Source organism: Solanum lycopersicum, chromosome 12, assembly GCF_036512215.1.
Source record: "Solanum lycopersicum chromosome 12, SLM_r2.1".
NCBI classification, from domain to species: domain Eukaryota; kingdom Viridiplantae; phylum Streptophyta; class Magnoliopsida; order Solanales; family Solanaceae; genus Solanum; species Solanum lycopersicum.
Window position 1 is genome coordinate 5,966,241 of NC_090811.1, and position 15,589 is coordinate 5,981,829.

General features: G+C 31.2%; 2 protein-coding genes across 7 annotated transcripts; one reads left to right on the forward strand and one right to left on the reverse strand.

The window, feature by feature from the left end:
- Nucleotides 1-2,450: 2,450 nt before the first annotated feature.
- On the reverse strand, nucleotides 2,451-7,662 carry LOC101266909 (uncharacterized). 6 transcript variants are annotated; one of them, XR_011213107.1, is made up of 9 exons: nucleotides 6,986-7,242; nucleotides 6,359-6,503; nucleotides 6,158-6,244; nucleotides 5,753-5,880; nucleotides 4,366-4,462; nucleotides 4,191-4,268; nucleotides 3,874-4,099; nucleotides 3,102-3,386; nucleotides 2,451-2,906 (listed from the first exon to the last, which is right to left on the reverse strand). XR_011213107.1 is itself a non-coding variant. In XM_010315624.4 (9 exons), the coding sequence occupies exons 2-9, from the start codon at nucleotides 6,458-6,460 to the stop codon at nucleotides 2,883-2,885; spliced, it is 963 nt and encodes a 320-aa protein (XP_010313926.1). In that variant the 5' UTR covers nucleotides 6,461-6,503; nucleotides 7,282-7,662; the 3' UTR covers nucleotides 2,451-2,882. The 6 variants fall into 6 exon arrangements, 5 of the variants coding, with proteins under 5 accessions (XP_010313926.1, XP_069148443.1, XP_010313924.1 ...); XM_010315624.4 differs by lacking the exon at nucleotides 6,986-7,242 and adding an exon at nucleotides 7,282-7,662 and having other exon boundaries at nucleotides 3,102-3,322; XM_069292342.1 differs by lacking the exon at nucleotides 6,986-7,242 and adding an exon at nucleotides 7,282-7,437 and having other exon boundaries at nucleotides 3,102-3,322; nucleotides 3,874-4,083; nucleotides 4,178-4,268.
- Nucleotides 7,663-9,077: 1,415 nt separating this feature from the next.
- Nucleotides 9,078-13,763, forward strand: LOC101243767 (uncharacterized). The gene is made up of 4 exons (XM_004251874.5): nucleotides 9,078-9,892; nucleotides 12,021-12,458; nucleotides 12,784-13,087; nucleotides 13,448-13,763. The coding sequence occupies exons 1-4, from the start codon at nucleotides 9,494-9,496 to the stop codon at nucleotides 13,582-13,584; spliced, it is 1,278 nt and encodes a 425-aa protein (XP_004251922.1). The 5' UTR covers nucleotides 9,078-9,493; the 3' UTR covers nucleotides 13,585-13,763.
- The last annotated feature ends 1,826 nt before the right edge of the window (nucleotides 13,764-15,589 follow it).

Sequence of the window (15,589 nt, forward strand, 5' to 3'; positions counted from 1 at the left end):
GTAATTATTCTTCAAAACTTTATTAAACAATTATGAAACATCACAAAAATCCTGTCTGTGTGAGTAAATAAATTCTTGCACGTTTTTTTTGAAAAAAAAAATAAGAATGAGATATCTTTCAGCCCATCAAGGGATGTGGGCAATGGATGATGTTATTTGTCTTTAATTAAAGTTTTATATTTGATTTTTGAGTATACAATTTTTGTTAAAATAAAGAGCATGTCTTTTGGAATGAGTCCCTAGAAATATAAATTAAAATTAATCGAGTTTCAATATACGAATATCAAACATCAGATGAAACAATCAATGAACATAGAACAATAGATGAGTCTGTTTTTTTTTAACTAGAAGTTTCGTATTCGAGTTTAAATATGAAAAAAAATCTTGATAGGAAGCATTTCTTTTCAAATAAGGTTCTATGATATACTAACTCAAAATAATAAAACTTTAATACGAATACCAGATACTGAATAAAAAATTATCAAATGTTGTCATTTTTCATTGATGGCCACCAGCCATGAATTAACGTGGTAGGTGAACCTTGCGAGGTCCACATAAATGGCTAGAAGCTAAGGAAACATTAATTGACATTATTGACGGAGTTAAAATTTTAATTTAAAAATTAAAAGTTTAAGATAACTATTTCAAATATGATACTTAGGTCTCTAAATATGTTATTTGAGTAAATTTTATTAAGCTCTACATTATAGTATGTCGTTTATTCTTCATATATATATATATATATATATATATATATATATATATATATATATATTATTTTATTATTTTTTTGAAAAAAAGAAAAAATAAATAGTATGTTTTGTATTTAGAGTTGCTAGGGCTTTTGTTTTAAAATTTATTTCAATTTTGAATGAAGAAAAGGATTTTATAAAATATTATTCATAGATCGCTCAATCCCCGATCAGTCAACTATATCGTGGTTGAAGGGTTGCTAACAGCGGAATAGAGGTGCTGACTAAATACCAAACATACTAAATTTTTTCCTAAATTCAGTCAAGCATTATTTTTTTAATATATAATCTTTTATCTATTTATATTTGTTGCTTTACCTATATCTTATTTTATACAATACTGAATGCACCATGAATACTTTAATGCTTGTAGTGATTGTAACAATATCAAAATATCAATGTATATTTAATTAGAAATGAAAAAGCATATGAATAACATATCTAGTGAAATTTCACGAAAAATATATAATTTTATTAGTTTAATTTTAATAAACAATTTTTTACTAATCAATATTGAAATTCGACAATAAATAATGAGAATCGGTAAAGTAGTATTATTGAGTATTGCTGTCTATCTTGATTTTTAATAATATTAGTTGAAGATCTCAATATTTTGGGAATGAAGAACATGATTTTTTTTAAAAATGATTTTTTCAGAATTTGCATATTACAAGACAAGATCATATTACTTTTAATTTGGGCTAAAAAATTCTTTATTTCACATTATCTTTTTGCTTACAAGTTGGTAAGTTCTTTTATTCCCCTATTGAAAATACCATGTTTATTTTATAGTTTTTTAGTATTATTTTTTTTATGAGAGGTGTGATTCCCCATTAAAAATGTTATATTTTTGTGATTTTCCAATTGAATAATGTTAAATTTATTTCTTTGTTTTTATGAGGGGGTGATTCCTTCATTATATATTATTATTTCTTTTGTCTTATTATAGAAGGGTTGCATATTATTTTTGTTATTCTATGAGAGCAGGGGTGTGATTCCCCTATTGAAATTGTTGTGTTTATTTATTTATTTGTGAGGGGTGTGATTCCTCCATTACATTTTAATTTTTGTTTTGCTATGAAAAGAGGGATGTGATTCCCCTAATTGGCATAGATTTTCCAAAGTAAAATTTAAAAAAGAAAATTGACAAATAGTGTTTATTTATATAATTTGTTATTATTTGATAAATAACCCAAATTATCAATTAATAGAAAATATTAGTATTTGAACCAAATCTCATTATTTGGGAACTCTAAAGGATGATATGGTTGTTGATAAAATGATGAACAATCAACTTTATAGGGTAACAAAGTCATTTGTCGTAATACAAACATTTGTCTTGATAGTTTTTAAAATTTATGGGTATAAATCATATTTCTTAAAAAGGTTAAATATATTTTTCAAATAGTGTGGGTCTATGGCCTAACACAGTTGAACTTCACTCAAATTTTCACCCAAATAATATTAGCCTAAAATATTTGAAAATCTATGAGCAAACGCTAGCTAAAAATGTCACGTCTCGATCAAGATGAAGTGAGAAGACACTTAAATTTGATCCTGAAGAAAGAATACACATGGATAAATAAATATAGCCCCATGATATGAGATGAAGTGAGAAGACATATTCCCAAAGGTCTTGCTAAGCGGTTGTTTCTGAGTTTCCTTAAACTATACCATCAGTCATAGGTTTGCTACAAATAACTGATAAGGGAGAATTTCATAACACTAAAACATCTTTACACCACTCCAGGAGGAAATGATCAAAACCTTTTTCATTAACAGTCACTTAAACTTGGCCTAAGCAAACTAGCATAAGAAACTTAGATGTCTCTTCAATCAAAATCCAAAGCAAAATCATGGATAACTATCGATGATTTCAAGTAGCGTGAAGAACAAGCTAGTTCCCCCCTAAGGATAGTGTGAAGCGTGAACAACACAGTCCTTTTCCGTGGAAATGAAGGTACAACAGCAAACACAAAGAACAATCTCTTGCATGGACGATACTTAAAAACACACCTCTATTGGTTACATAGCTTATCACAGTCTACGTGATCATCCTCTGCTGAAGAGAACTAACTTCTAACTTAATATAAGGATCCCCTTCTTTATCTCTCATGTTGCTGTACTCCATTAGTTGGGTTGAAAGGCTACATGCTGCAGACAATTCAAAAGAAAGAGAAGGAATCATGCCTAAGTAGTCTACTAGTGCCATAACTTGGGCAATCGGAACAACCAAGTTAAAATAAGTTTCATACACGTCAATAGGTGAAAAATAGATAGTAATTAGTAGGTATTAAAACATATTATCATAAATAACCTAGCCAAGAAGTTCACCAAATTGTTACTTACCTTAATTTGTGTTCTGTTGTATGTATAAGTTATGTGAACTAATCCATCGCTAGCTTGGATAACAGCCGGATAAGAGAACTCGCCTACAGGTTCCTCAAGTGTGACAACATCATGCCACGAGTCTCCATCATCTTCTGAGAGTGCTACCTTGAGCACACCCCTAGAAATGGTATTGTATGCAAGCAAAAGACGTCCATCTTTCAGCTTAACCCCATCAATCCCTGCTTATGAAATATCATATAATTCATAACTATGTCGGAATGAATAACTGCTCCTCACATATTCCTGTAAAGTCATATTACTAATGTTCACATATATAGTTTCATAAAGGCAAAATACATAAACAGACACCCAAACTTGGCCTCAGTCGGCAAGTAAGAACTCCAACTTTGAGAGTGCACGTCTAGACACCCCAACTTCGTCTCAAACGGCAACTAAACACTCCAACTCATTCCCTCTATGTCTTGTGGATACCCCATGGTGACGTGACACAATATTTGGAGGTGTCTAGATGATCAATTTTATAAGTTGAAGTGTTCAACTGATAGTTGAGGTGTCTGCATGTGCATACTAAAATTTGAAGTGTTTAGTTGTCGGCTGAAGCTAAGTTAAAGTATCTATATATTATGCCTTTCAGCAAACATGTAAGTTTGGTCACCTATAAAAATGTCTTGTAGCTAAGGAGAGCAACAAACCGAGTTTGTAAGCATTGTAATAGGTATATATAATTTCAAACAACCTAAAGCTGAACTGTACTTTCTTAAATCGTTACCTGAGTTAGGATTGGGCAATTCAGTAGGCTTTGCATAACTCCAAGTATAACCACCATCACGGGACTCCGACATGCAGATTTTATTGATGCCAGCGAATGATCTTAGAAGAATACGCAATGTCCCATTTGCAGTCTGATAAGGAACGGGTTGAATCACACTAAGAGGGTTATTCTCGATATATATTGGACCATACTTTCTCCACGTCCTACCTGAATCAGTAGTCATCTGTAGTAAGGAAATGTATGCATATCTTAGTTCATTCCGAGCACACTATGATTGGATATTTTTAGCGTTTTACTCAACTATTTAGTACAACCTCCATCCATGCTCCCCAAGAGTTCCAACTCTCCACTGATGATCCACATAGCAAAGAGCCACTTTCCAGCATGATAGGCTAATGAAAATAAGTGAAAATCTTATTTTTAACTTATTAGTTATGTTACATCTAAGATAGCATGGAATTTGTAGTACTGAATTGTTCATATTCATGCCTTGTTTTTTATTGGCCCCAATATACCAGGAGGAAGTTGTTCTCTTTCTGTCCAAGTAACACCACCATCATAAGACCTCTTCAAGCACCCGCTCCATCTAATGTACAAAAACCATCAGCAAGTATCGGGAGCACGAAGTTATTGTCCTGATTATACTGCATAATTGTCTTTGTTTCTTGTCCTGATTAAGCTATCGTCTAAAACAAGATTTAAGAATTATAAAATATTGTAAGTTTGATCAACCATTTGATTTTAGAATTACATTTAAATGCTGGAAAGAATTTAGAAAAGTTCAGCCAAATAATTCGTTTGAATTCAGGAATGCTAACTAGGTCATCTAATTTGGCTGACAGAAAATGAAATTGGAAGTAGGCCTTGCTATTCAGCTTTTGAGAAATCGCACATTTAGGTAAGCTGACAAACTGGATAACGCTCTAAAGTTAGAGAACCTTGCATAAGTAATGAAGTGGGATCACTCAGAAAACAACATATTAGTGCATTAAGGGGTGGAATGACAGAAGTAACTAAATGATATCTGAAACTAATGAATGACAGAGTATACCTGTTCAACGAGATGTTGAGAAGTATTGATAGTATAGATGTCCGCGGTAAGAGGCAAGTTTGAACATAATCCCATGGACGTGGTAAATAACAATTGTATTCAACAAAGTAGTATTGATGTAAATTCAGCAATGAATTGTGATGTAACTCGATAGTATGCATAACCAAGGAATTATCATCTTCTGAGAATGAATCTAGCTTACCATTATTGCATGAAACGAGAAGTCAACACACTTGAAGATAATATTAAAATTTTCTCGATTATTATATGATTAATTTAATACATAGTTGAGACGTAAGGAAATTCAATTAAGACTTACAAAACTACTTATATTACTATTAGACTTTATGCGCAAAACACAGCTTTGTATGAAATGCAACACCTATGGCTTTATGCACAAAATAGAGCCTGGAAATGTGAATAACTTCATCTTGATATAGAATTTTAATTTGAGAATTTATGTCTACTAATTTGATTTTCCCCTAACACTCGTAATATTTCATGGCATCATAATATCAAAAAGTTATCTCAGTTCTTCAAGTTTCACTATAATGATGGAACGTAAGTACCATGACACATCCTTTTAATTTTCTACTGAGATGCTGAAAATGTTTGACAGATACAAGTCTATATATGCTTGTGAATGTACTCCCAAATTGTATCCTTCTTTTAATAAGTTCGTGTTGCGCACAATACCACGTCGCGTCATTCTATGAAATATTAAAAGCTTAAACAATCTTATGGATGTCTATGTCTGATCAGATATCTACATAATATGATTTAGCCACTAGATAAAAAAGAAGAAGGAAGCCTGAATATACTTACTTCTGTACCTCTTGCCCGATTTTATAGAATAAGAGTATTTCACTGGAAGGAAGCTTAAACAGTACAGGATTCCACATTGGAACATTAAATTGCTCATCGGCAATAACAGGAGCAGTCCAATGGCCATCCTGCTCAAAATGTTCCATGTTTTCAGTTTCATTTTCCCATAAAGATTAAAAAAGATAAGTCGTATGGAGCTTGGCGTATGAATAAGTTTGTAATGCTATTTAGGGAAGGTCAATTGTATGTTCTGAAAATGACTTAGCTGATATAAACGAATTATCAACTCAAAATCAGTAACTGGTTTGAAACTAAAAAAGCAAACAGTATCTGATACGAAGGAAACACAATAAACCACCAACAAGTTAGAGAACTCAAGCTATAAGTTGTACAGGATGTGATTACCTTACAAGTTTGTACCCAAATTTTCACATCAGGAGCTCCCTCTACTGTACCACCGAAATAAGCAACCAAGAAATGATCCTTATTCACCTTTATAAGAACCAAATCAATCGCAATCTCAATACATCAGTAAATGAAAAACTAAATCAGCTATATTCTGTCAATCTAGCTAATCACTGATCCACGACTAAAATTTATCACAACCTCAACAATAGTCGAAGCATGACAATTACTGAACGGAGCTGAATTTGCTGCAAAAGTGAACTCCTCAACCAATGGATCCCATGTCTGATTGCTACTCTTCATTTCGACAATCGTTGTGGTACTTGTTAGTACTCTCCTTTCCTCACTACATTAAATTGATCAAACAGAATTAAGGTAATTTCGAAGAAGCACATATATTTAAATTGAAGGGTGGAAAAAGAAAATAAATACTATAGAGACAATAGTAAAAAAACACAGCTTAAGTATCACTTTTTACTTATGTTTCCTACCTGAACTATCACCAACTATTTATCGAAACGAGTTAATTGTTTGCATTTTCTACCTCAAGAAAGTTATGCTTCAAGTGTGTGATTTTTTTTACCATTATCTCATAATTAAAGGAGCTAATTTTTCAAAAGATTAAAAAACTGAATTTAGCAAGGGACTGATTTTGTAGCTAAACAGCAAAATAAGTGACTAATCCTAGATTTCCATTAGCTACTACTGAAATAGCTATGTACTAATTCCAATTTTTTTAAGTACAAACCCAGAAAAAATCAAAATAAACAAAATTAATAGTGATAATTGAATGAGCTATGTTCAATTTCAAAAAGAATATACATATACCGTGCACGCAGGTACAAGCTAGAAATAACCAACTTATTTAGGGTCTTCAACACATTCTTAAGCCCAGATAAGTGAGAAAAATTGAAAAAGGAAACCCAAAAAATGAAAAGAAACAACAATGTAATCAACACAAAATTTGAAGATTTAGAGCAGTTCGCCATGAAATGGAACTCAAGTACATACAAAAATCTCAAATTCAGCATTTCAGCTCAACAAATGAGTACATATTAATAGCTAGAGAGCATAATTTTGCAGATGCGACAAGAAATTAGGTAGCAATCGGAGAAGAAAAGTACCTGCAGTCGAAAAATGGCGAGAGATGGTAGTGGGGTTCACCGTATAGTTCAAAAATTTGGACATTATTCTACTAATTTGTTTCTTTTTTCTTTTCTTTTTGAAACAACCTGATTTCACAAAATTTATCACTATGAAATAATTACAAATTGTTTAGTGATAAATAATTTTGTACCAACTTTCAAATTAGATATACTAGTAGGTACATTTTTTTTTTATATCAAATACATTTTTAAATAAAAATAAAGAGGAAGATAAGTGATCTAGAGAGGAGATCGAAAAAATAAATATAATACATATGAATCGAGCTTGATTGATAAATAAATGTGGTACAGAAAATATAGTTTGTATTAAGCTTGGATTTTTTGCAATACCTTAACCATTAGATTAATCTTGCAACACCTTAAACTCTTTTTATTTCACTTTCTGTGAGATAGTTTAACTCTTAAAGAAAGAAAGTCTTTTAAAATTGATAATCTAAAATGAATTATTAAACTTTATATGATTATAAACCGTCACTTAATATAAAAATATATTCTTTTTATCAAAACGGACTTAAAAATAATTACAACATATAACTTGACACCACTTGAATAAGGGTGGGTCCACCGCTAATTATTAGTGTTTTTCTTGTGAGAAGAAAAAATTGAATTATTAGGGATGATGCATGATTGTGTATCAATTGGGGGGAAATTTCACTATCCATGCATGGAGGATATGTTGACAAGGCCAAAAGGTAAATTACACGCAAAAAGAAAGTTAAAAGAGAGTATGTATACTTTATTTTAAAAATAATGGTTCAGTTTGACTTAATACGGAACTTAAGAAAATAAAAAAGATTTTTTGAATTTTGTGATCTTAAATTAAAGTTATGTCAATTGTACGAAATTATTCTTTAATTTTGTGGTCTTAAACATACCACGTGGAAAGGTGCAATTAAAATATTACTACAAAAAAATCATTCTTTTTTAAATTGACTAAAAGAATGAAAGTCATTCTTTCTTAAACTGAGGGAATAGGATTTTCAGTTCAAATCTCTTACCCACAAAGATTTGTCAAACTATTTCCTATATTAAACTAATGCTGATTATTTATTCAAATGATGAAATTCATGAAATATGTTATTTAATTTGGGTTTAATTCACATTTATATCTTCTATCTTTGGTTATAAACATGTATAAAGTTAAATAAATAGACATGCACATTATACGTTACATTTTACTTGACAATTTGCATCATACGTGATGTCCTACATGTATTATGCCACATATGACTCATTTGTCTACTTGTTACAATTTTATACAAAGTTAAATGTCTACTTATGATTGCAGGGTATAAATATAAAATAAAGTCAAAGTCTATTGACTGTATTATACCAAAACAAGTTTTTGGGCCAAATTCTATTTTTTTAGAATCTTTTAAAGTTTATTCCAATTTTTTATATTTACCCCATCATTTATATATTTTGTTTATGACCTGTTTGTTGTTATTAAAATCTCAAGTTTATAATGATATTATTCCATAGAACTTGTGAAAAGTAATGTGTGTGTATATATATATATAAAAATTGAATGTTTATTGGTTTTTCACTTAGTGTTTGTTATTCATATTGGAGCTTGATTAAATCCGCTCAGATTTGCGCTTAGAAGTTTCATAATGAGGTAAGACACTCCCTAACAAAGGTGACTTCGTACCCAAGGCGATTCGAACCTGAAATCTCTTGATTAAAGATAAAGGACTACTTACCACTCCACCACAAAATTATTGACTAAACCAGTGAAAATGAGCTGTTTGATCACGGAAGCTTAGATAAGCAAAAAGTGCACCTTGAATCACAAGCTCCATGGGTTCTTCTATCTATAAAAAATAATAATAACTCCATTGCAATCCCAACCTCTATTTATTGATCATACTATATGTAATGTCCATTGATTGGAAGAATCCACGAGGAATCCCTTAACCTTTCGATGATTCCAACTACTTTTTGTGGTTAAAGAAAAATTAAAATTTGAGGAATAGGAACTTGATTCATCCCTTATCCTCCTCTACTTTCCAATATAACCAACCATTTATTGCACCTTTTTTCTTCCTCTTGTAAAAAAAAATCAACTCATTATCATTTAATATTTTACAACATTTTGTTCTCTCTCCATGAACAAATTTTTGCGCTAACAAAGACGACTGTATAAGTTATATGCATTGACAGTATAAATATGGAGGACGAGGATGAAGCTTTGGAAGATAAGACGGTATTAGTTCGAAGTGGTTCACACATGTATGATGAGTTGAGGAGTTTTAGGACGTGGTTTAAGTGGATGTGTGTGGATCAATCGAACCCTTCGTCTGCTTGTTTGTCTTGGTTTGTATTTAGTTTGCTAACTTTTGTTGTGCCGTGGCTGTCTCATTATCTACTGGCTTGTAGCGAGTGCGATGCTGATCATAGTAGGACTTATGACTGTGTTACTCAGTTGTCGATGAGCAGCGTTGCTGGTCTGTCGTTCATCTGTCTTTCGAGGTTCAATAGGAAATATGGACTTCGGAGGTTCTTGTTCCTGGATAAACTTTGTGATGAGAGTGAGACTGTTAGAAACTGCTACACACAACAGCTCAATGTATGTATTTTTGTTCCCCTCTTCCTCTCAGCAATCTCTTCTCTCGTGCACGATTTCATAGTTTGTTTTTAAAGATGTTCTGTTCCTTTAACTCTGTTTCTTTCTGAGTTTTTCAATTTCATATGGTAAATGATGTGTTTAAAATGAATGACTTGGAGTTGATTTAGTTTGATAGTAAAAGACGAATGAGGCGTGCTCGGGTGGTTGAATACCTATTACAATCAACCGATTAGATTGAGGGTTCAAGTCATGCTGATAGATATGTAGATCCTCCTGATAGGTTCTATGGACAAAAGAAGAAGTTGGATATATAGTAGTAAAGGTTTTTCCTTTAATGATCAGATGGTCGAGGTTCCATTTTTCCTCTAGTATAACTTCATGCAGGGCCGTCTCGGTCATAAGGCCACTAAAGCAATAGCTTGTTTGGGGCCCCTACTTTCTCTCTGAGATGTGTGTTTGTATTGTTAAGACAATTTCATGTACTCAAAAGTTTGAAAATGATTTTTTTAATAAAAAATATAATTGAGAAATTGAATATTGTTTGGTTGATTGTAGTGTCTTTTCGAGATTCTTCTGTGGCTAGTTTATTGTCGTATCCTTTTTAATTTCGTATGTGGCTATCTATTTTGTTGTCTAGCTTATTTATATTTTGACTATTATCATGAACCAACAATATTGTGTTCTTATACTTACTTTTCTTTATTCTCCTCTTTACTATTTTTAATTCTTGGGAAAATGGTTTGATATACCCTTCAACTTTGTCATTTAGAGCTGATATATCCCTCGTTATAAAAGTGGCTCATATATGCCCTTACCGTTATACAAACGGGCTCGCATATACCCCTACCTTTACAAAATGGCTCACAATGTACCTTTCATTTAACAGAAGTTAAAAAAGTTAGTTTTAAATTTATATTTGTTACTTCTAATTTTTTTAAAAAAAATTATTTAGGGGTATATATGATTCTTCTATTAAAGTTCAAGGTATATTTTAATTTTTTTCATTCAAAAATTATTTTTTAACTTCTTTTATTATAATTATTTGAGTTTTTTATTCTTATTTTGTTTTTTTCTTTCGTTCCTTAGTTTAAAGAAAAAAATTTAAACTAATTTTTTTTGTATTGTAATTTAATTTCGTATTCGAAGAAAAAATTTGGTTATCTACAATAAGTTTTGCAAGAATATTAGTGAAAAATAAATAAATTTGATTATCAAAATAATAATATAAATTAGTCATAGAAACAAAAAAAAGTCAAAAAAAATATGTTTGACAGGGATTAAATTTACTCATTGGGATTATATTTTTTAGAAAAAAATAATAAAAATTTAGATTAAAATTATTATTTTTTTCATTTCCGTTAGAGGAAAAGGGTATATGTGTGTTTTTGTTTACAAGTAGGGGTATATATGTGCCACTTTTATAACGAGAGGTATATCAGCTCTAAATGACAAAGTTGAGGGGTGTATCAGATCTTTTTCCCTTAATTTTTTCATTATTGAATATTTTTAAGTCTCTCAAATGTTCAAACATTGTGCGTTATGTGATATCTATTGTTGTGTGTTATAAAAAGATCAATTTTGTTTTTGGTTTCTTATTCAAAGATCAAGCACTAAAATTAAACAACACTATTTTAATATTATTTATTAACTTATCAAACTCATTGCTACACTATTTTAATATCTATCATATTTTAAAACTTTTGAGTCCTGTTTTATTGTTCCAATTTTATATTATACCTCCTTTGCAGGATCACACTATATATATATATATATATTATAATTATTCAATTTATATTATCAACTAAAAAACATAGGGCCTCTTTATAATATTTGGCTTTAGGCCACCAAACATGTTGAGACAGCCCTGAAGAGTCGAGAGTTCCATTCATAAATGTAGATTGAATAGTTACTCCATGATTGATAAACTAAGAACAACTAATTAAATCTACACCACGTTTTGGAATTTCATTGGGTATGTCATTGTTGTATGTTCGGAGAGACCTGAATTTATGTTTGTTGAAACCAGTGGACGTGATATGTTGATTCTTGTTTTGTACTAGAAATAACTGCTATGCGCATTTCAACAACATGACGTAAAACTATATTCTCTCCTCTTATTAATATGCAGAGATCGACGAAGATCCTATTCATTTTTGTCCTTCCATGTTTTGTTGCTGAAAGCACATACAAGATTTGGTGGTACAGCTCAGGTGGAAGCGGAATCCCGTTCTTGGGCAATGTCATCGCCTGCATTCTGGAGCTGAGCTCGTGGTTCTACAGAACGGTCGTGTTCTTCTTAGTTTGTGTCCTTTTCCGCTTGATATGTTACCTTCAGATTCTCCGACTACAGGATTTCGCTCAAGTACTCTTCCATGTGGATTCTGATGTTGAATCTGTGTTAAGAGAACACCTCAGGATCAGGAGGCATTTGAGAATTATAAGCCATAGGTTCCGCGTATTCATCTTGTGGGCATTGATATTTATCACAGCAAGTCTATTTGCCTCCCTTCTACTGACTACACGCCCAAATGCAGATCTACGTGTCTATAAGAGTGGTGAACTTGCGGTAATGCATTCTCGTGATGTCATTAACTAGTGTTACTTATTTGTTATTGCTTCTAAGTTATGACAGTCTTTTTATTTGGTCTAAAATTTTACAAGTTATTACAAACGTACGTTGGATAGAAGTCTAATATTTATCTATAAGTTGGTTGGGAAAATATATGAGCAAATATTAGACGATAATTTGCGGTCCTTGGATCAAGCTCTTCCAAGATATCAGCAAATAAATGAAAATGCATACACATAATCACACTTCCTTTGAACTCTAAATTATGAATTCGCCTGTGTCTATTAGTGGAACTAAATATTTTGGTCCTTAATATATGCAGCTGTGTTCCATCAGCCTTCTTGCTGGACTGATGATACTGTTGCGGAGTGCAACAAGAATTACTCACAAGGCACAATCAGTAACATGCCTCGCTGCAAAATGGCATGCCTGCGCGACAATAGACTCGTATTATTGGGCTGAGACTGAGTCTCCTCCAGCAGCTCATCAAGTAGATTGCAACAATGGTTATAACGGATCATCTGATGCAGAGGATGTTGGAGATGAAGAGGATGAACTGGATAATACGAAGTTTGTCCCCTCGTATGCCTATAGTACAATTTCGTTCCAAAAAAGACAGGCTCTAGGTATGCTCGTATCACTTAGCCCTCCGTTTTAAATGACATTTTGGTACATACATATCTTTAGCTTAAGACCAGAAGATTCCAAAATCTATTTTACTTTCTTAAACTTTGTATCAAATCAAACTTAACAAACAAACTGAAACTGAAGTAGTACTATATGAATAATTTATGCACTCAAAATATAAAGATTTAGGTGTACTTCAAAACAATTACTTCTTGTGATTGTAGGTCACTATGATATGAGAATTCTAAACTAAAAAATCTTTACAATATCGATGCATATAAGTTAAACTCGTATATTAATGCATAATTGGTTTGAACAGACTAATGATCACTTATATTGATATATGCATGGTGTTGCAGTAACATATTTTGAGAATAATCGAGCAGGAGTTACGATATATGGTTTCATGTTAGACAGAACTTCTCTTCACACCATTTTCGGAATAGAGCTGACACTGATGCTCTGGTTGCTTGGTAAAACCGTTGGCGTTTCTTGAATTATTAATTTGCTGTGTATTTATGTCGTTGCTCATTGAAATTGTATAGTATAAGACATGAAATGTGGATCCATGATATGGTTGTACTTGTATGGTTCCTTGGACACTGTTAAACAGATGAAAATTTTCTTCTTGCTTATGATAAATTTCCATGAATAATTTTATGGATTTATTTGTTAGTTTTCTTTTTTGCTTTTGTTTATGCTCTCTTGTCTTACAACATTTGGAAAAAGCTTTTAGAATTCACTACTATAAGCATCTATATGTGAGGAACAAAATTTGATGGACAACCATATTTATTATTAGAAATTTTCACGTATTGCCACTAAAAAATAGCCTAATTACTCTCCATAGCTATAATTTGATAATTATAATTTGTAGTTACATGTTATAGGGAGGAGAGAGGTGAGCGAGACTGGGAGAGAGAGGAGAGAGGCGAGAGAGGGCAAAAAGTTTGAGAGAGGTGAATTGTATATGTATATTGGTTAGATACTTGTATATTATACATATATATTTGTATATATGACAAGCGAGATTGGGAGAGAGAGGAGAGACGCGAGCGAGATTGGGAGAGAAGAGAGAGGCGAGCGAGAGAAGCTAGAGAGTGGGAGACAGGTGAATTGTATATGTATATTGGTTAGATAATTGTATATTATACATATGCATTTGTATACAAAGCAAGTAAGATTGAGAGAGAGAGAGGAGAGAGGCGAGCGAGAGCAGGAGAGAGGGTAGAGAGTGGGAGAGAGGTGAATTGTCTATGAATTGATTAGATAATTGTGCATTATACATATGTACTTGTCTATTCTGGCGAATTATACTTATACAAATGTGGCTAATTATACAAACTCTGAGTCAGCTCACATAATTAATGTATAATGTTAGTCGTGAATGATAATTATAGCAAATTATAGCTATGATGAGTAATTAACTAGTATAAATTTACTTAACTGCATAATTTTTCCTTTATTATTGTCGCTAAATATAATATAGTTGTAATCATATTATTGATGCAAAATAATTGCTCCAAAATCCTTTATTTCGTTTAGTGACATTCAACACTATAAGGAGACATCTCACTTGAGCCTAGTAAGGCAGAAGGATTTTGCAAAAACTTGTAGTTTGTATATTACATCAATCATCTTTAAATACACAAGGAGAAACAAAAATTGCTTAACCGTAAAAAAAAACTAAATAATAAGAATTAGAAGATTACATGTAATAAGGGATATTAACAAGATACGAAAGATCTAAACGATTGCAAAATCTGAAAGAAGTAAAGATGTCCCCAACCTTATATCAGAGGCGACTTTGATATGTCGGTGACGTAAAGTTAAATCGTAATGGAGGCCTAATATATATATATATATATATATATATATATTTTTATGAAGTTTATTATAACAAATTATTTATCTTTCTTGAGACATAGTATTCATAATTTGTCAAACTTCTATTACTTTTTTTTTATATATAAAAAGTTTTTATTTTCTACAAATAATATTTCAATATTTTTTTAATTTACTTATAAATTATTTTTAACAAGAGCTTGATGAATCGAAAAAGTCAAAAATTTATCTTGAAAATAACAAGACAATAATAGTCTATAAAAAAGGCATAATCACTCTAAAAACTTCTCATGGTAATATCAAAATTTTATTATTAATTTAATATGTGACTTAACTTTAATACTGATTAACATTCTAATATGACTTGTTTACTCTTCCTAGTTGACTTAATTTTAATACTTAAAAATTTAATTCGTCTTGTTTACTCTTCCGGTTTAATATTGCGATTTAACTTAAATGTTAATAAGCAATTTAATATGACTAATTTTTTACTTAGCAATTTAATATGGCTTGTTAACTCTTCCTAGTTTGACTTAACTTTAGTACTTAACCGTTTAATTTGACTTGTTAACTCTTTTAGTTTATTATGTGACTTAACTTAAATACATAAAAGTTTAATATAACTTATTTTCTACTTAATTTCATTACTTAACAAT

Coding starts and splice junctions, on each gene's coding strand:
- LOC101243767 (XM_004251874.5), top strand. CDS start 9,494: ATGGAGGACGAGGATGAAGCTTTGGAAGATAAGACGGTATTAGTTCGA. Junction 9,893..12,020: donor GCTACACACAACAGCTCAAT/GTATGTATTTTT, acceptor ATTAATATGCAG/AGATCGACGAAGATCCTATT. Junction 12,459..12,783: donor ATAAGAGTGGTGAACTTGCG/GTAATGCATTCT, acceptor TAATATATGCAG/CTGTGTTCCATCAGCCTTCT.
- LOC101266909 (XM_004251867.4), bottom strand. CDS start 7,188: ATGCTGAATTTGAGATTTTTGTATGTACTTGAGTTCCATTTCATGGCG. Junction 5,881..6,157: donor TTTGGGTACAAACTTGTAAG/GTAATCACATCC, acceptor CATTTTGAGCAG/GATGGCCATTGGACTGCTCC. Junction 2,907..3,101: donor ACAACAGAACACAAATTAAG/GTAAGTAACAAT, acceptor AATTGTCTGCAG/CATGTAGCCTTTCAACCCAA.